Source organism: Cotesia typhae, unplaced genomic scaffold (assembly GCF_013202065.1).
Source record: "Cotesia typhae breed Kobodo isofemale line unplaced genomic scaffold, CoteBio_Ctyphae contig_5, whole genome shotgun sequence".
NCBI classification, from domain to species: domain Eukaryota; kingdom Metazoa; phylum Arthropoda; class Insecta; order Hymenoptera; family Braconidae; genus Cotesia; species Cotesia typhae.
The window spans coordinates 12,985,486-13,007,848 of NW_027423757.1; the positions used below are offsets into that span (position 1 = coordinate 12,985,486).

General features: G+C 34.2%; 1 protein-coding gene across 2 annotated transcripts; it reads right to left on the reverse strand.

The window, feature by feature from the left end:
- Positions 1–15,841: 15,841 nt before the first annotated feature.
- On the reverse strand, positions 15,842–19,945 carry LOC141530568 (uncharacterized). Of its 2 annotated transcripts, none has more exons than XM_074247756.1 (5): positions 19,929–19,945; positions 19,394–19,675; positions 18,311–18,721; positions 16,314–16,495; positions 15,842–16,252 (listed from the first exon to the last, which is right to left on the reverse strand). In XM_074247756.1, the coding sequence occupies exons 2-5, from the start codon at positions 19,617–19,619 to the stop codon at positions 16,022–16,024; spliced, it is 1,050 nt and encodes a 349-aa protein (XP_074103857.1). In that variant the 5' UTR covers positions 19,620–19,675; positions 19,929–19,945; the 3' UTR covers positions 15,842–16,021. The 2 variants fall into 2 exon arrangements, with proteins under 2 accessions (XP_074103857.1, XP_074103859.1); XM_074247758.1 differs by having other exon boundaries at positions 19,394–19,714.
- Positions 19,946–22,363: the final 2,418 nt, after the last annotated feature.

Genomic DNA, 22,363 nt, shown 5'->3' on the forward strand with positions numbered 1-22,363 from the left:
AATAAGAATAAGAATAAGAATACGAATCTTGTTATAAAACCACCAGCCGGAATAAATCTTACTGGTGGTAAGATGATTCTCATTTCGCACCCTCGGGGTTTAATTTTTTGCAATGTGCACTGAATAATAATGGTAATAAAAATGATAACCAAGACTTATTTGATGCCGGGTACTTGAGCTCTTTTTGTTTTTTTTTTTTTTTTTGTTCTTGTTTTTACTTTATTCTTTTAAAATGATCATAGTCAGTTTACCTATATATGTATACAAAAATATATGAATTAATTAAAAGTGTTTTGTATGTAAATGAATATATAACAGAGAAAGTGATTTGAGAATAAATAATAAAATAGACAGAATAAATCGTGGTGTGGGATCTGTCAAGTGACTGCCAGTAGTATATAGTATAGCTATTCACCGCCCCTTCTTTCAATATATATATATATCTTTAGCTCCATCTTTTTCTCTCTTTTTTTAACTGGTCGTTTTTCCAGTCGTAGGGTACTCGACTCGTCGACTCTCGCGGGACATTTTATTCGCATTCAAATGGCGGTACTTTCATTTGCATGCTAAGAGTACCTCACCCACTCACTCCCCATCTGTACCAACAGCACTAGCAGCAGTACCAGCAACAGCACCAGTCACTGGATTCGCATATTGGTGCGCGTGGACCTATACCAATGAACAAACCCCTATTCTATCCTATCCTTTCCTATCCTATCCTATCATGTGCGGATTTCCATTTAAACTCACAAAATGGCGCTGACTCCGCTCAGGGGCTACAAAATTTTTTATTGAAAGATTTGATGCAAGATAACTGGCGTTAGCTTGTGTGTAAAAAAATAAAAAAAAAAGAAATTGCGCATACTCCCTCATTTTTTCTCCACAACTCTGCAACTCTGCACCTTTTGACGACAATCCGGTCGTCTGGGTCGGGTGCCAGGTTTTTCGTTTCGGGTGTTGTCGGCGCTAAAAGAAAATAAAGATAAAATGTTCTCTATCTGTATACCAGTTATACTCTATCCAATTTACTCTTCGATCCTTTGTTTTATCACCAATAATCTGCGTTATATATTTTTTTTTCCAAGTCAATTATATCAAATAAAATAGACTAAATGTCGAGGCTTTAAACATACCGCTATCTAGGGATTTGTATAGATACTTAGTGGTTATATTAGTTCAACTGGACAAACACTAATATATATTGAAATAAATATTGAACAAGTTTGAAGCGATTATTATATTGATGTGATATATTTAGTATATATGATGATGATGATGATGATGATGACGATGATGATGTTTGTATTTAAATCTGAGAAAATGTATAAACATACGGTTATGGTTATATTTATATTTATATAGAGCGGTTTGTTTGTCTGCCTGTATTATTTGGGGTTGTATATATAGTAGAGAGTTTTCCCCTTTAGAAACAATAAGCCGTTGACTCAACGTTATCCGCTTACAAGTCAAACGCGTCGGTGTTTCCGTTCGGATTTTCCAATTCAGACAACCAACGTTGAAAAATCCGCATCGACTTCAAAGAAGCGGCAGAGCACAGTTTCCCCTAACCGGTACTATATATTAATATATAAAACATATAGAATATACTCTTCTGTTTGAAGAGTTGTTGTTTACGTAGCTATTAGGGTGTTTTCGGATTTCAGTGTGAGCCTCTACTCTCTTGAAACGCCAACAGCTTTCACCTCATCCATTTCACAAATTTATCTCATTTTTATTTGTTTTTTTTTTTCTTTTTTTTTCTTTATTTATTTTATAAACACACATACATATGCGTATTTAAATACTTAAAATCTCTTTTCTGTCAGTTACCACTATGAGATAGGATGATGAAAATGATGATGACGAGCATTAGCCTTGATTCATCTTGTATTTGGTTATCTAGCCTAGTATATAAATAATATATCATCAAAGTGTAATATAATAACTTTATTATTATCATTGGCGTTTAATGGATTTACGTTTGGTGTAGACATATATTATATATTATATTTATGTATGTGTGTGTATGTGATGCGCGACGAGAGAAAGATGTATGAAATTCCGGTGCCTCCCAGTTGGTTTTCCCCAGTGACGGAGTAGAATATATTGGATTCTGGTAGTCAATAGAGGCAGTTAGGGGTGGCAACACAGGCAGAACCAGGCGTTTTATCACAGTCCCTTGATATACTGGGCGGTCGCTGTTAGAGGGGTTAATCTCTCACGCTCGGTTAGCTCCTATTTCTAACCTACTCGCGCAATGCGCTACACTCACTCACTCACTTAATATTATTATTATTACTACTATTATATTGCACCCCTACTGTTAAATATAATTCTCTTTCCGTCTTTCCATCACTCTTCAATTCAACATTATCACATATACTATACTATACTTTTATACTCTTACTATGACAATCTTCTCTTATTATCTTCATTACTATATATATAATAAATGCCATCAGCTTTCACAAATCTTACTACACTGATGGCTATTAAATTTATTTTATTTATAGTATCTATATAAGTATTATATCGATGGATTTGCTGGAGATGAGTTTTAATATGTAGTTGGGAGTAATAAGGGGAAATAAATAAAAAAATTTAACAGCTAACCAGAAAAAGTAAAGAGAGAAAAAGAGAGAAAGATAAAGAGAAAGAGACAAAAGAGACGAAAGAGTTAAGGAGCGAATAAACCGACCATTAGTATTGCCCGGCTACTGTCCATTGTCTCGGTGTTTGCAAAAACAATTGACGGCGGGGCCGGTTGCTGTTTGGTGTTTGGTGTTCGGTCGTCTCGTTAGCGCGGATCGCGAACCAACAAGCCCCAGCATTGTCCCCGGGCAGGCAGTTAGCACCCGCGGAAAAATCCTAACGAGCTCTCAGCTACCGTTTAACACCTCAAGCGAGAGAACGAGAGAATCCGTAAACTATATTCATCCTATTCCCACATATAAATAAATAAATAAATATATATATATATACCTAAACATTATTAACACTACTAAATCGTTTTTTAATTTATCACAAAATTAATTTTATTCAATTAAATAAATTTTTTGTGGTTTAATAAAAAAATTATAAATCGTTATTAAGTGGTAAAAATAAATTGATAAAATGATAATAGTAATAAAAGGATATTAAACGATACCCTTGTATATATAGGGTGTGAAAGAGAGGTTGTCCCCAAAATTGTTAATAACACTTGGACCCTACTTTGAGTATAAGAGAATATATATATATATATATATATATATATATATATATATATATATATATATATATATATATATATATATATATATATATATATTAAAGATATCGTAACACGCATTACCATGTGAATATACTCGTATATAGAGGGTCGCGCATCAGACTGACGGGGGAAAGATGGGGGTGGGCGGTTGCTTGTAAGCCGATACATTATTCTATGGGGACTAATGTAATAATGTAGAAGGAGGGTAAGCGAGAATAACCGTCGTAGTCCTCGTAGTCGTCGTAGTCAGAGGGTGCCCTTATCTATTTCAACGATAACGAGCCCGGTTATCCAGTTAGCGTTCATTGTTGGATGATTTTAGATCCTCCTTCTCTGATACTCCTCTGATTATAATAATACTATCTCTCTCTCTCTCTCTCTCTCTCTCTCTCTCTCTCTTTTTTACAATCATTATATCCATATAGATATTACTTTTATATTACACCAATATACATATAAATCCTTTGATAATTATTTTCCCTTAACAAACTACAAGTGTCACTCGATTAAAATCACACCCTAATCCTGATAATATTAGTTCTCATTCATCCCCAATCTCTATTCCCGAATCCCCATCTTTGCATAGGCATACACTTCCTTCCGTGCTAAAATTGTGGAGACTGGAGATGCTTATACAATTTATATACATATATCATCGGTCCGCGCGCATATCACTCAAAAGTAATCAACAAGAATGATGAGTAATAAATAAAAAAAAAAAAAAAAATAATAATAATAATAAAAGTCCATCAAATGTAAGCTATAACGACGGCAATCACACGTGTTTCTTTATCGTCAACTATTGATGCCTATCAGCGATAATAAATCAACAATATCTCGAATATCTCGAATATCTCGATGACAAATGACAGTATGTCTGATCGATTCTTTTGTATAATTTACACTTTTAATACATTCCATTCAGCTAACCTCACTTTATTTTTTATTATTACTATTATTAATAATAATAAGGTTAATGCAACGATATTATGTATAGTATGAATATATGATGATATCAATGTTGCTTTTTTTCTTGCGTCTATACTAAAGTGAAAAAAAAAAAATATTGACGTTTGAATGGTTCTATATCTGCAAGCAAGTCTATAGTGCAATTCTTGTCAGATGATATTTCGTTTGATCGAACCACAATAATTCTGGAGTTTATCTGAGCTTATACTACAAGTATTAGGTACTATATATTATTATATTTTAGTTACTGTTGGTTAAATATAATAAGAGGATAGGAAAAGAGAGTTTATTAAGCCCCACCGCCCAGATATACTCAGTTATATAGTGGTACTGGTGGTTGCTGTTGGTTCGTGCAGCTATACATATAATAATATGAGAGGTCCTCTTACGATATATTTATGCGGCACATTGTCTCACGGCGTGGCGTTTTCTACTCTCGGGTTTCCTGCCAGTGAGACAACGACAACTTCATTCGTGCTCAGACCCACTCTGCTCTTATACTTGGTTATACTTGCTGTACTGCATAGGATACCATTATTATATGTATATATGTTACAATATATGCTCCATGCTCCATGCTCCATGCTCAATGCTCAATATGCTCAATGCTGCATGGGAGTTATGAAGCGCGGCTACATCGTGATAAATGTCCATGTATTCATATATATACGTATGATGTGTTTATATAGTGGTACGCCTTTCCACGGCGGCAACTTTTACTAGTAAACTGTTGTTTGTATATGTATTTATATGTATATGTATATCAGCAGCATCAGGCAAAACCGATCATGAATAGCCTAGCCTGAACAGAGTATCAGGAAAAATTACATATATATATATATATATATATATATATATATATATATATATATATATATATATATATATATATATATATATACAGAAAGAGAGTTTGGTGGAAATAGCGAGTACGAATAAAGTTGGAACACCTCTCAGTACTCGTTGATTCTTTTTGATATTATTTGATACTCTGGTGGTTACTTTGGCGCATTCAGTGTTAAGCGTTCAGCCCACCCAACAAACGCACAGCGGGGTAACGTGCATGAATTCGTGTTCGATATATCTGCTCTCTTCTCTCCTTCTCTTTTTTTTTTTTTCCATATATGACATATATAACATTTATACACTATCCAATAACCATATAAAAACTCATAACTCTATTTTGACTATATTAACTTAATTACTTTAATACTTGCTCAATTGACAACTGATGATGTCAACTTGATTGACTTACAATTCATTAATGTTTTTATCCTCATAGTATGTATCTTATTAATGCAATTTTGTATCCCTTCCAACTTTAATAATCGTTAAAGCGTTATGTTCCAACAAACTTTGAGAAATAATTTTGGTAACCGCGGGGGACCAATCACCATTTTTATTATCTCATTTTTTTTTTTTTTACTAAATTCACCTCACCCGATACCATTCACCCTATTAGGAATTGCTCAGCAAAATGCTGGTAGATTTAGTTTTTTTAAGCAGAAAACGAGAGTTAAAAAAAAATAAATAAATAAATAAATAAGATGGACCATAATTTATAAAACTTGATATTATATTAGTAACGAAATAACGTTCAGCGAGCGATGAAAGATGAGAAATGAGAGACCGGAGATACACAGGGGAAAAGCAATTAAACGGTATAATGGTGTTAATTATCATACAACTACTGTACTGTTGGCTGCTGTCTCTCAAGAACTTTTTGCTACTGAAATTATACATTATATTTCACATTATCATCATCATCATCATTTTATTTTAATGATATACATATTATTTTGTTCTTGCCGAGGATTTGATAAACTTGAATAGTTTTGAAATTAATAAATAAATAGATGAATTATAAATTTTAAATATAAAACTTATCAAAATTAGTAATGGAAGATGATTCCATTGAGTATGATTATTTCCATGTAAAAAAATCCCTTGTAGGTGTAACATCACATCATAATCATTATTATTATTATATCCTCAATCATCATCCTGGCATATTATATAAAAGCTCCTGTCTTATATGTATATTTTTTTTTTTCATATGTTGTCTGTCGCTCCTTGACTATTTTATTATTATTATTATTATTATTATTATTATTAAATTTTTTTTTTTTTTTTTCCTTAGAAATATATAACTCACCAGGTCAAGAGGATTCAAATCAATTGATGAGGTATTTTCAATGGGTTTCTCGGTCATATAGACTATACACTATACACTATATATCGTATAATACACTTATATCGTATTGTGTCGTCTTTTATAAAATGACAAAACCTTTAAAGAGCATATCAGCCCTCACACAGTGATTTATATTATATACATTGTACATATAGATCCAATAAACTCCTCAATGAGTGCCATGCGTGAGACTGCGACAATTTTTGACTTTACATAAATCTAGGTATACTTACAAAATACAAGCAACTTTACTATTACTCCAATAACAAAAGGAAAAAAAAAAATAAAACATTTATCGCTCTCGAAAATTCTATACACAATATGACACGTGTATATAATATAAATTGTTATTATTATTATTATTATTATTATTATTATTATTATTATAATTATTATATTATCGAGAGTTACTATTTTTAATAGCGCCTTTTGAAAAATAAAATACAGATTTAGCAAAAGTTTACTTAAATCATCAAATCAACTGTTTATTTGTTGGTTGATAATAATATAACTTAATTATGTTAAACCACATTTTTATTAAAATATAATATGCGGGTGGTTTATTCACATAGTAAACATTTTTTAATACACATTCTATATATGATATCATTCACTCAATTTTGTTCACTTTTATGAACCATCATTATATTTTTTGGAATGAATTTAAAAAAAAAAAAAAGATGAAATGTACATCATTTTTCCGAATTGTTATTTCCAAAAAACAATACAACTCTCAGTAAAATAATTAGTTAACAATAATTGATCATTTGGAAAAAAACAAATAAATGATTAAATGTATAAATAAGTATCTTGATAATATATTATATGTAAGTAAAGTATGTTTGTTACGATTCAGTATATCATCAGCCAAGTTTATCATTATATTTTAAGTGTATGTGTATCATACAGTTTACAGTATAGGAAATATGTGTATGATATATAATATAGGATATATGGTAGTTTATTTAAATGAAACGTTAATTGAATTCAGATCGCTAATGAGCCGCATATGATAATAAGTGTTGAAATTATACTGACCAAGATGATGATAATATTGTATATGTATAAGACCAGACAAAACCAACGATGCATTATTATTCAGAATACAAATAAGTAGTATATGACCAATCACCTAAATAATTAATTTATAAGAATATTACATTAATACTATCTTATTTAAACGAATTTTTAGATAAACACTTTTTTATCATATAAATACAATAAAAAATAAAAAATAATAATTTTTGACAAACTCTCAAGTAGTATGCATTATAGAGTGAGTGATTTTAAGTCTTGAAAGGAGATGATAATCAATGCGTAATTAGCTTCCCAAGTCTGCTTTCAACGCTCCAACTCATTCCCAAGTTATTTGCACCCAGACTAAATTCTCTTTTGGTTCTTACTCATTCTTATTCTTTTTCAATTTATTTATTTTTATTTTATTTTTTTTTACTTTTTACTTTTTACTTATACCACAAGTGAATAAATATATCCAACATATGCAACACATTCACAAATAATAAGAAATGATAAAATTTGATGTTTTCTACATCTTATATTCATTATCATCATCATCATCATCATGTTCTTTTATTGTTTATTTATTTAATGTGTGTTATATATTAGGAGTAATAACCGAGACTTTTATAATAATAATAATAATAATAATAATAATAATAATAATAATAATAATAATAATAATAATAATAATAATAAGCGGTGCTTGTTACGTGGCCTCCTAGTGGCGCACCGCGGGAAACGCAGACCGCAACATCTGGTCTGTAGGCTAACAACGTAACCGGAGCAACGGGCCAACTACCCGTTGCACCGTAATATCTGAGTTCCAAAACAGTATAATCTCAGAAGTGCTCCCCACAACCGGTCCTCTTCGGATGAGGACCAGTCATCAGGTGGGAGGAGCACACCGGACCCGATGACTTATGACGACCCCGGCGCTTATAGGATTAAGTTTAAGTGGACGGAGGAGCTTCGCGCCGATCTCTTGGTGTGCTGGCAGAACAGCGAGCCGGAGGTATCAGGGTATATGGCCCGGATGCACACACTTTGGTGTGGTATGCATCCGGAGCACAGACATTTTACGCCCAAACACCTGCGTAATTACGCCTCATACCTTCGGCATAATCGACGATCGCTGCTGCCAAATAGAAGGCAGTCTAATCGGCCTTCATTTCCAGCACCGCTACACCAAGAACGGCACCGTTTCTCCGAGGACAACGACAACCTCTTTACAGGTCGACAAGTGAGCATCTCCAAAAAGATGACTCACTCAAAACAACAGCTCGACACGGTGAACGAAGATCTCCCCACACAGCTTCAAGAGGACTCCACTCTGCTCACTGTCAACCAAGTTGTCTACGGTGCCGCGGCTTCGCTTCTGCCGATAGAGAGAAGACATTCTCTCTCTTTCGAGGCGAAGTTGAAGCTGCGCATCGCTCAACTTGGACACAAAATTGACATTTCTCGGAAACAAGTCTCCCGCATTCAGTGTGTGATAGAGTATGTTAGTACTCAAAGACCGTACACGCCAAAGTTCGTCGCCTGGCGGCAGAACTTCGAAGGCGACATCACACACTGAACAAGAGTACTCTTCTTGTCATCAAAGAAGAGTCTCTTAACAGGTTGCGGGCTCTGGTGGCTTCCAAAAAGTCACTAGAGAAAAGGCTGAAGCGGTTGATCGACAACTCTTTGTTTCGATCCAACCCTTCACGCTTTCTGTCACCTAAGACCGCTATTCCCGAGAATTATCCATCATCTGAGCGAGTGGAAGCCTTTTGGAGTGAATTGTACGGAGATCAACCAAACGTCAACCCGGATACTCCAGCTCTGCACGACTTCGAGGCATTCTGTCGAGAACACCGACGGCAGGATATCGCCGAAGAGAGCCCTGCAGTCAGTGTGGAAGAGGTTCGTAAAGCCCTGAATGGCAGCAAGAACTGGGCTGCCCCGGGTCCAGATGGCATAAACATCTTCTGGTGGAAGAAATTTTCTTCTACACATGCTCATCTGGCCCGGATTTTTACATCATACATTCAGGGCGACGAACCAATTCCAGACTGGCTGGTAGAAGGGCGAACCGTACTCATCCCTAAAAAGGGTGACTTGTCCGACCCAAAGAACTACAGGCCTATCACTTGCTTGAATGCGGTTTACAAGATTTTTACAAAAATCTTAAATAACCGTATCTTGCAGGAGATAGAGCCTGTGTGGCAACAGATATACGAACAACGTGGCAGTAAACAGGGCGTGTCAGGTTGCAAGATCAACTTGTTGGTAGATAGATGCGTCATTCAAGACGCAATCTACTACCAACGCAACCTGTCTATGGCCTGGATTGACTACCGTAAGGCATTTGACTCAACTTCACATGAGTTGATTCTCTATCTGCTCAAATGCCTCGGAATCAATCGCCAAACAGTGGGATGCATACAACGTACGATGCAGCTCTGGCGAACGCGTTTTCACATAGGAAGTGGAAATGCATTGCACGTAACCGGAACTGTTCAGTACAAGAGAGGCGTCTTTCAGGGAGATTCTCTGAGCCCTCTGTTGTTTTGCATCTCACTGCTGCCAATATCTGTTGCCCTCCGACAAACTCGTGGGTACTCTGCGGGGCTACCGAGTGATCGAGTATACTCGATCACTCACCAACTGTTTATGGATGATCTAAAGATATACAGTGCCAACAAAGATCATCTACAAACGGCCATCAACATCGTAGCAGAGTACACACGAGATGTCGGAATGTCTTTTGGGTTGGACAAGTGTGCGGTCGTACACCTGGCGAAGGGTAAGTGCTCTGATACGGGTGGAGATGTCGAATTAGTGGATGGGAGCGTCTTAAGAGAATTAGACGCCGGAGAGTTGTACAGATATCTAGGGATTGAAGAGCGGCAAATGCATGCCGTCTCTGAAGTCCGAACAACTCTTCGCAGTGAGTATGTTAGGAGACTCCGGAAGATCTGGTCATCAGAACTTTCCGGCAAGAACAAAGTCTCAGCTACTAACATGCTCGCTGTCCCGGTCCTACTTTACTCTTTGGGATCCTGAAATGGCCTCGAAATGAGTTGAAAGATCTCGACATCAAAACCCGTAAAGTCATCAATATGAATCAGAGCATGCACCTAACTCATCAGTCGCCAGGATGTACCTCTCCCGGAACATCGGAGGAGAGGATTGCAGAGCTTGGAGCGGCTTCACGATCGTTTGGTTCTGGGTTTAACATACGAGGTTGCCAATTTCACAGCAGACGAGGACGACTTCCTGATGCAATTTGTTCATAGTCATGAAAATGCGCGGAAGGGGTCGTTCTTGTATAAGGCAGCAATCTACGCGGCAAATACCTTAGGTCTCGGAGAAATAAACGCTCTCATTGAACTCCCGAAAAGGAGTTCAAGAGCGTCGTCAGGATAGCCGAGGAAAAAAACTCCTCGGTGAACACATGGACAAGTCCATGCACAGCGTGTATTTCAAACACGTCCGTGACCATGGCTTGTCCACCCAGCTGACATTCTCCTTCTTGAAGTCAGCTGGCCTGATGTCCGAGACCGAAGGGTTTATATTTGCCTGCCAAGATGGTGTTATCAACACTCTCGAATACCGTAGCAAGGTGCTCCAGGCGCAGCTTCCGGACACGTCCTGTCGGACGTGTAAACAACATCCGGAGACGCTGATGCACCTTTGTCGGCATGTCCTGTGCTGGCAAGAGGTGCCTACATACAGCGTCACAATGCTGCCCTGCGAGTACTCTATTATCATCTCAGATATAGCTGCGGTATCGATGAGACACCAGTGTTGCCTTATCTGCCAGGAGATATTCCGCAGGTTGTTGAGAATGACAGTTCCAAAATTTATTGGAACATACCATTCGCAACAACCCGGCGGATTGACCACAACAAACCTGATATTGTGCTCTTTGACAAGGCTACTCGTGACATTTATGTCATTGAGTTTTCGGCCCCAGCCGAATACAATATCTCGGCCAAAGAAGAGCACAAACACCAGATATATCAGGATCTCCTGTTTGAAATTGGCAAACTGTACCCAGGTTACCGTGTCAAGCTCGTCGTTTTGGTTGTCGGCGTCCTTGGAGGGATGAAACAGTCTTTTGTGTCTTCACTTGCGAAGATACCGGCTTGCAGTTCAGCAGCCGTGTCTCTAGCAGTGCGGATGCAAAAGGCTGTCATTTTGGGATCCCTGCGTCTACTTAGGCAAATGAATTTGGCCTGCTGCACTCACTACCCGCCTTGTTGTGTGGAGTGGTGCAGCAGTAATGGATGGCGCTCAGGCTGGGCCCTCGGAGAGTCGGACTCCGGGGAAAACCCTCCTGAGCAATTAATAACAAATAATAATAATAATAATAATAATAATAATAATTAAAAGACTGTTATTATTATTATTATTATTATTATTATTATTATTATTATTATTATTATTATTATTATTATTATTATTATTATTATTATTATTATTATTATTATTATTTTGTTATTAAATGCTCAGGGGGGTTATCCCCGGAGTCCGATTCTCCGAGGGCCCAGCCTGAGCTCCATCCGTTACTGCTGGACCACTCCGCACAACAAGGCGGTTAGTGATCACAGCAGGCCAAAGTCATTTCCCTTAAGAGACGGAGAGAACCAAGTAAAACAGCCTTCTGCATCCTAACTGCCAAGAACTCAGCTTTTGATGAGCAAGCTGGAACTTTGGCAAGTGAGGATACAAAAGACTGTTTCATCCCTCCTAGGACGCCAACAATCAGGACGACAAGCTTGACACGGTAACCTGGGTAAAGTTTGCCAATTTCAAACAGGAGATCCTGATATATTTGTCTTTGTGCTCTTCTTTGGCTGAGATGTTGTATTCAGCCGGGGCCGAGAACTCAATGACATAAATGTCACGAGTGGCCTTGTCGAAGAGCACAATATCAGGTTTGTTGTGATCTATCCGCCGGGTTGTTGCAAATGGCATGTTCCAATAAATTTTGCAACTGTCATTCTCAACAACCTGGGGAATATCTCCTGGCAAATAAGGCAGCACTGGTGTCACGTCAATACCGTAGCAATGACGAAGATAGTAGTACAGTACTCTCAGGGCAGCATTGTGACGCTGGATATATGCACCTCTCGCCAGCACTGGACATGCCGACAAAAGGTGCATAAGCGTCTCCGGATGTTGTCTACACCTCCTACAGGACGTGTCCGGAAGCTGCACCTGGAGCACCTTGCTACGGTACTCAAGAGTGTTAATGACACCATCTTGGCAGGCAAATATGAACCCTTCAGTCTCGGACATCAGGCCCGCTGACTTTAAGAAGGAAAACGTCAGCTGGATGGACAAGCCATGATCACGCACGTGTTTAAAGAACACGCTGTGCATGGGGACTTGTCCATCAGTTCGTCAAGGAGTAGTTTTTCCTCGGCGTTCCTGATGACGCTCTTAAATTCCTCCTTTCGGAGTTCCATAAGAGCGTTTATTTCTCCAAGACCAAGGGTTCTTGCCGCATATATTGCTGCCTTATACAAGAATGACCCCTTATGCGCATTTTCATGTTTATGTACAATTTGCATAAGAAAGTCATCCTCGTCTGCAGTGAAATTGACAACTTCGTGAGTTAAACCCAGGACCAAACGGTCGTGAAGCCGCTCCAAACTCTGCAAACCTCTCCCACCGATGGACCGGGAGAGGTATAATCTGGCGACTGATGAATTGGGGTGCATGCTCCGATTCATATTAATGATCTTACGGGTTTTGATGTCGAGATCTCGTAAATCCTTTCGGGTCCATTTCAGGACACCGAAAGAGTATAGTAAGACTGGGACAGCGAGCATGTTAGTAGCTGAGACTTTGTTTTTGCCGGAAAGTTCGGAGGACCAAATTTTCCGGAGTCTCCTAACATACTCGCTCTGGAGAGTTGTTCGGACTTCAGAGACCGCATGCATGCGGTGCTCTTCCATTCCTAGATATCTATACAACTTATTATTATTATTATTATTATTATTATTATTATTATTATTATTATTATTATTATTATTATTATTATTATTATTATTATGTGTATGCGTATATGAAACTCATTATTGACGCTGACGCGTATGACCCCGAGGGTTTAAAAAAAATATCGAGTTTAATCTTATTTAATTACTGCGTTTGATTAATTAATTAAGAAGACGCCTTGAATATGTCAAGTGTAAAAAATATAAGATGCAATATTATTATATATTATATATAAATATATTATGATGATTTATCACTTATCAGTAATATATTAAACATTTATTATTTTTATTATTTCCAATTACAATAAGCTATAAATATATAAACTCGAGAATTATCAATTAACACTTATCCTCAATTAATATTTAAAATAAATATTAATATACATAAAATAATAAATAATTATATTTACTAATATATTGATAAATTATGCATTATATGTTTTTGTTTTTAAAATTTATGGAGGTGTTAGTCCAGTGATTGGACTAATGAGCCAACATCACACGAGAGACAAGATTACTTTTTTTATTATTTTTTTGTATCAATTAAACTCTGCGGATTAGATCTTATTTTTATTATTATTATTATTATTATTATTATTCTGCTGCTGCTGCTGCTGCTACTACTACTACTACTACTACTCGGCTTACTATAAATAATACGATAGCTATGAGTTTTAAACATAATAATCAGATAGCTACCACACAAATATAATAATAATGATAATGATGGTTTAGAAAAGACCGAAGATGATATTGTATATAATGTAATGATTATCTCAAGGGAAAGAGACATATTTATGTTGTCTCATAATAAAAGTGACCGATTAGCGATTTAAATAAAAATGGATAAATAGGTAAGCTTGAGTGCGTGGGGTTATTGGTTGGTAAAAGACAGAAAACCGAAAACAGATAACATGAGGCAAAAAGGAGTAGCATCCTACTCATGTATAGGATTTTGGCGTTTGGTATATTATATGGTATATGGTATTAAATTGAGAATACACGGGTAAGATGAACGGTACGGAAAGAAAGAAACGAAACGAAACGAAAGAGTGAAACAGTAAGGCGGCGGCAGACATAAAAAATTCCGAATATTTATGTTTGGTATTATTAGCGTGCGTCGGTGATATCTTAGTGGGCATCGCTAATTAGCTCGCGAGCGCTTGCCCGGTTGACTTTCGGGCTTTCGGCAAACAGTGCTCGCTACTGTCTCTCCGTTTCTCCTGTATAATCAAGATGGTGGCGCCAAACCGCCTGGGGCGGTCGATTCCCAAACTAATTGCCCCGGCTAATTTATGCTTCAACTCAAATACACACACTATATATATATATATATATATATATATATATCACTAACATTCTTCTTCTTCTTCATCATCTTCTTTCTTTCTGTATTTCTTGCTTCTTATCTTTATCCTTCTCTCTCTCAATCAATCCTTATCGGTTCTTAAAATCTTTTTGAATCACAGAAATAATCTTTAGTGCCTCCCATATACATATATTATAAATTTCCCCGTTTACCCTTAACTCTCATGTTCTCGCTTTTAACTTATTATTAATACATCTCAACTATTTATCTTCTAGTTGACTCTTTCAGTTCATTTACTACTTACCAATTAATACTATATTTAAATATCATACGTTAGTACCATAGTGTTAACAACTAATTGAATATATGAATTATGTATCCGCATAAATATCATTCAATTTTATCATTATTTTGCCAAAAAAATTTTTTTTTATTACATTTTCATTCATTTAAATATATATATATATTCATTATCATTACTATATAATTTTTATCTTACACATATCTATTTATAATTATAATCGTCAAGATGTACAGTTGTAATTAATGTATTTACAATAAAAGAAAAAGAAATAAAAATAAATGATGATGATAATGATTATGATGACAACTAATGATATATAATATATGTATATAGTGTGTATGTAATTATAAACTTTGTATTAGCTGAGCCAATGTTATACATGATATCTTATTTTAATATGTATATATATTTACACAATTATTATTTAAATATTTTATACAGAACAATTAACTAAATTTTTAACTATTTACAATTATTATGTACAGGATGGTTATGTTTATAAATATTTTATCTGTGGTAATAATAATGATGAAAAATAGTTGTATAGACTATTGAAAAAACTAATTAGTGATGAAAAATTTAACGTTATTGTTGCTGTTGGTATATATTAGTTAAAAGTGTATAGAATTTTATTGTCTGAATGATAAACAGAGTGGATCGTGTGAACGAATGTGTCTTGTATATATATATATATATATATATATATATATATATATATATATATATATATATATATATATATATATATATATATATATATATATATATATATATATATATATATATATATATATATATATATATATATATATATATATATATCATGATTATTATTATTATTATTATTATTATTATTATTATTATTATTATTATTATTATTATTATTATTATTATTATTATTATTATTATTATTATTATTATTATTATTATTATTATTAATTATTATTTTGATAATAATGATTGAAAATAATTTAAGAGTTTATTCTCTGGCCGAATGGGGCGAAACAGTGTGGTGCGGTGAAATACCAACAGCAGGATGAGACAACATGCCGACGGGATATAGTGCTGCTGCTGCTGGGCCAAGAAGTCCATGATGTCCACCGTACAGAGAATTATGATGTTGTCTCACTGCTGACATACGCAATTTTTCTATTTCAGCCTCTTGTAATCGCTTAGCCTTGGCCCGTCGATTTTGAAACCAAATTTTTACCTAAATAACCAAATTACAATTAATATACCTTAAATAGTTATCAATAACAATAAATAAATACCTGAGTTTCAGTTAGATGTAGGGAGGATGAAAATTCAGCCCTTTCAGCTACACTGAGATACTGCCTTTCTCGAAATTTCTTTTCCAAAGCAAGCAATTGTTGGGTTGTAAACGGTGTCCGTGGTTTACGGTTAGGTTTGTGCTTTCTAAGATTACACTTTATTTTGGCTGGTTCTCCATGCTCTGCAACAACATAAAAACAATAAAAATTTTTTATAATATTATTATTAAAGAAAATTAAAGAGGAAATGAGTAGTATATTAATTTTTTATCAGACGTTTCAAAATGAGGGCGACAAGAGAGGTGTATAAAAATTATTATTTTGTTATTATTAAACGGGAATGTTGATTTTTTAATATTCAATATTTTTTAATTTTTTTTTTTTTATTTATTGGTTGGTCAGCCGCTTACACTTATATTCTATATTGTAGTTATTATATACTTGTGTGGCTGGTTAATATAACGATATAACCAGATATGAGAGTTGAGAAGCAATTCATAATTTTCCGGAGCAACAGCCCAGCAAACGTTTACTCAGAGATCGTCTCGTGGCCATTAGCTTTTTTGTTTCACACGAACCACGACCACAAATTCCGGCCGTGAATCTCCTACGTCCTGCGAGAAACTACTACATCTTTTTGATTTTTTAAAAATTTTTATATACGCTAAATAATAACTTTAAATATAATCATAATCTATATATATTTATTATTTTTATAAATATCATTAATATTACTTAATTTTTTTAAAATAAATATTTATTCTTATTGCAGGCATACATAAATTCTGTCATGTGTATAAATATTATGGTGTTATTGATTTATTTGAGTTGTTATACCATGGATTGACGATAAAGATTGATTCAGCAGGATCAATTGACCATCAGTCTGGATGGTAACCAGTAACCAGTAACCGGTAAAAGATCAACGGTAAAATTGGATTCATATCGATCATTGGATCGTTAAACTCTTAAAGAGTATAGAAAAGACAAGTAAAGGCAGGTAATAATTTTAATTGTATGCGTGTGTGTTGTGTGTTTGTGTGTATATAGAGTATAGAATGGGGACTGTTGCACCCACGGCGGCCTCGCTAAGGGCCCAATTAGTCTCCAGCAGTCTCTGGCATTCGAAGCCTCCTGCGGGCCACCAGCCAAAAACGTCCCGAGTCCCGGCATCACAGAAACCCCGCTTCAGCTCATCCGATTATTTAAGATATAACTTGGCAATCGCGCGTAGCAAAGGCAAACCCAAAATCAAAGTATACATTCAGTATCAACCTTATTCTCTCTCTGTGTCTACTCTAAAACGTTTCTACTACTACCAACAATATATATATATATATATATATATATATACACATTTGAACAAACAAACAAACAAACAACCAACATACTGTGTAGAGCATATATACAAAGAGGATCAGACGAACCCATTCGAAATAATTAGCTGATTTCTTGGAGATAGTACAAGTTCCACGAAGCAGCTCCTTGGATACCCGTCTTAACATATATTTTTCCATTCTTCTCACTTAATTTATTTATTTATTTATTTATTTATTTATTTATTTATATACACTACACACGTAGGTATATAATAATAATAATAATAATAATAATAATAATAATAATAATAATTTATTTAATAAGAACTTTTATAAATTCTTTCTCACCAATAAAAGTTACACAGAGTTTATACTTGAGATATTGCGCGTGAATAAAATTCAGCGACCCCAGTTTTTTGGTAGGATATAACTAACTATCTAATACTATCGTAATACATATATACCGAAAGACGCTAGCGAAAACTCCAAAGAACGAAAGAACATGATTCTCATTATTTATCTTCTCAAGATCGCAAGACTTTAACGGTTAAATAAATGGCGATAAAAGTTTTAAGTGACTTTTCAGTTTAGAGAGGGTTCCTCTTATTCTCTCAACTTTATTCTACTTTGTTATATATTATTTAAATTAAAAGTACGTATAAAAAATATAAAACAAACCATTGAGAGGTGCATGATGAGAAAAATGTGATGGAAAATAGCTGGCAGCAGCAGCAGCAGCAGCAACAGTCGCAGCAACAGATCTGTGATGACTAGTTTGTCCGGTAGTACCCCAAACAGATGGATGAAGACTAGCTGGTAATCCGAGTATTGATCCGAGTGTCGAAAACCCGGTAACGTAAGCGGGCATCGGTCTTACCGGGATCGGGCTTTTAGATTTTTGCTGCTCCAAATCTTCAACGTCTACCAAACACCCTTCATCATCATCATCATCCTCCTCCATATCCAATTCAGAACATCTTGATTGTCGTTCCTCGTGAGATGAGCTTATCGGTGACTGAGAACCAACCATAAACATATCTGACACCGACAATTGCTGTTGAGGGGTCGATTGGTTCATTTCCAAAACCCCTAAAGAGCATTCATTATTATTATTATTATTATTATTATTATTATTATTATTATTATTTGGCGATAATGATAGAGATGAGGTAATTTTGTTTATTCTATTCATGGTTAAAATATTATTATGATAATAATGATGATGATGATGATGATTGTGGTGATTATGACGATAGGCAGGGAATCGACCGTCGGTTGATACGTTTAACACTCGAGACATTGAACACAATTGTTTTTCATTAACCGGCGATAAATTATCTGTTACTCTTACTCTTATTATAGAATCCCTACTACTACTGTCACTAATAACTCCGTCTTGTCCGTCTTGTCCGTTTTGTCCGTCTTGTCCGTCTTGTCCGTCTATTTCGTCTGTTGGTGAATGTCTAATACCATTGTTATTGTTATTGTTATTGTTATTGTAATATGAATTAACTGTCGGAGCGAATGATTTGTGATTATTTGAGGATAATAGTGATATTCGGGGAAACAATGGCTGTCGATGAAATTGACTGGTGGGACTGGAGTATGACACCATGGATGATAATGATGATGATGATGATGATGATGATATTGGTGATGAACTTGGTGACGGATGATAGACAACAGATAATTTTTTAGATGACACAACAAAAGGAGATGATAATAATGATAATGATGATAATGATGAGGAAGAACAAGTACCTTCTTTTTTATCTTTTTCCTTTTCATCAAATACTAATTGTAGTTGTCTGTTGTTTGTTTTTTTAGTATCAGCGAGAAGGGCTGCTACCGAAAAACTCAATGGTTGTCGTGTCGATGATGAGGATGACCTAGATGATGCCTGTTCAAGTACCTGAGCATGCTCAGGTGAGCTCGGACTCGTTGACGGAGACGTCATTGGTGAGCTTGTCATTCTTAAAACTGTCATTATCTTATATTTATAACAATGTTTTTTATTATTAATAACTTTTACTCCAACAATCACTTTTTATCATTTAAAAATATTATTATTATCAATCATTTCTGTTAGATTTTCCACATATGATATTAAAAATATGATTGATTGATTATAATTATGATGACACTTATTATCACTTTATTATTATTATTATTATTATTATTATTATTATTATTATTATTATTATTATTATTATTATATATTAATACACTGTATTATACATCACTTATTAGCAATAATAATAATAATAATAATAATAATAATAATAATAATAGTCACAGTTGAATTGATATAACATTATTGAAGATTATGATAATTAAAAATAAATAATGTGGAATGTGGGATAGATGTTTACGATACAAGCTCTGAGAGTAGACTGACTGAGCTACCGAGCATCCTGATGATGCAGACAGTAGGCAGTAGATAGTAGGCAGTAGGCAGTAGGCAGTAGGTAGTAGGCAGTAGGCAGTAGGCAGCAGAGAACCAAGCACCAGGCTCCAAACAAAAAAGGTTTTTTCCTACCACCGTCGGTTTTAATGCTTCGATCCACCACGAGCTCTAGAGCGTACTATCTAACCGTATAGAACTGAAATACAGACAAGTAGTAGTAGTAGTAGTAGTAGTAGTAGTAGTAGTAGTAGTAGTAGTAGTAGTAGTAGTAGTAGTAGTAGTAGTAGTAGTAGTAGTAGTAGGGGACTCTCAGCTCTCAGCTCTCAACTCTCACTAAAGGAAAGAGAATACAAGATATATATTATTCGCGTCCATAAGGCGTTCCAACAGATTCTAGGGGTGTGTTTTCATCTTGTATACGCCCCTTTCATCATCATATTAACTTTATACATTCAACATTATACAACTACCAACTACCAACACTTAATATATATACATACACACATACCTACAGATATATTATTATAAAATAAGTAAGACAGAAATGTACAACTTTGCCATCAACATTATCATAATCATGAGTAGTAATAGCAATATCTGTTAGAGACCTAGCTCTAGTAGTGGTATAATATATAATCTAGAAAATATAGATATAAAATTTACCCTAGTAGTAATACCAATAAGAGTCAGACGTATTTTAAATAATAAAGAGAAAGGGCTAACTCAGCAGCAGCAACAGTCTTGGTAGACTCTTTACGTGAGCTCTTCAGATTCTCGAAAACTTCGATATACTTGGTTATTTCAATCCTAATATGTATCTCATCTCCACTTGATGATACAATTATTGTGTTGCTTTGAGAGATATAGGTATAAGGTATAAATTGTCCATTGTGCTCGTCATTGTATATAGCATAAATACCAACAGTAAATAATGTTATATTATTATTAGTATCTATTTAATGAGAAAAAAATAAAAGATATAAAATGATCTAATCACTGCTTGCTTCAATATTATTTCTACATCAGAGACGTTAATGATCGCGTAATTGATCAATTAGAGTTTGCGATATTTTATTTTTATATGCTTCTATAATAAAAAAACAATCTTTTTTATCACAATCATCAAGATAATAAAAAGGAGTTAAATATATTTAATAATAATTAAGGCTATAATAATGTATACATTGTGAATTGTAGGTAATAAATTATTAGGATTTTTTGAAGCAAGGTCAGAGTCAATTATGTTTCTGCATACAAAGCAGCAGTCTTGACGGGTAGTTTCCGCCGTCGGAACAACTAATACTCTAATATAATATGTATATATGTATATATGTTATTTGTAGGTATTAGAACAACCAAAGAGTCAGTTTATATACATATTGTCTACATCTATATAGTAGTATAATATAGTATACGTCAAGGGAAACTCACACGCAATAATTAATACATATATATATATATATATATATATATATATATATATATCAGTCTCGTGCTCGACAATTGGTTATTTAAATCTTTAACATTAAACTAATTGTGTCAAAGATCAACGTGACAATGTCATCGGAAATGCGAGATTAATCAACATTTTTAATTTGAGTTTTATTGAAATTAGTTTTATAGTACAAAATATCATCATCATCACTTCACATTATATATTATTAGTATTTATTCGGCGATACATAAATATATATAATGAGGACCGGAAAAAGGGTCACTAAAGTTCATGTCCCCACTCCCCACTCCCTACCAATTATTTCATCGCAATCATCATCGAGTTAATTATCATCAAAACTTTTACTCACAATATTACACATCTTTCAGAATTATTATTTATTCATTCACGTACATATACTTATATATGACATAAATCTTTTTTTTTTTTTTTTTTTTTTTTTATTTTTATTTCGACATTTTTCTAACAAAAATATTTAATGCTATAAAATACATGATTTTATCTAGTAAATATAAAAAAAAAAAAAAAGATTTAACATATCTGTACTTTTACTGTACTTTAATCAATTAATAATATTATTTAATAAATATTTACAATGTTTACTATGACTTATGATTTAACAATAATATATTTAACAAATAGACAATGGAAAAAAAAAAAAAAAATGTAAAATTTAATAGCAGGCAAAGGTTGGTGGTACTTGATATATCAGCAAGTTAATAAGAGAGAATAAGAGGTTTTCAGCGGTTGTTTATTTGCTCCATCACATCAGTGTGTGGATACTACAGAGTACAAGAGAGGGATGGGCCAATTTGGATGGTTACCAAGGCAAACGATACGTTAAATAGATAGCAGACAGCAGTAGCAG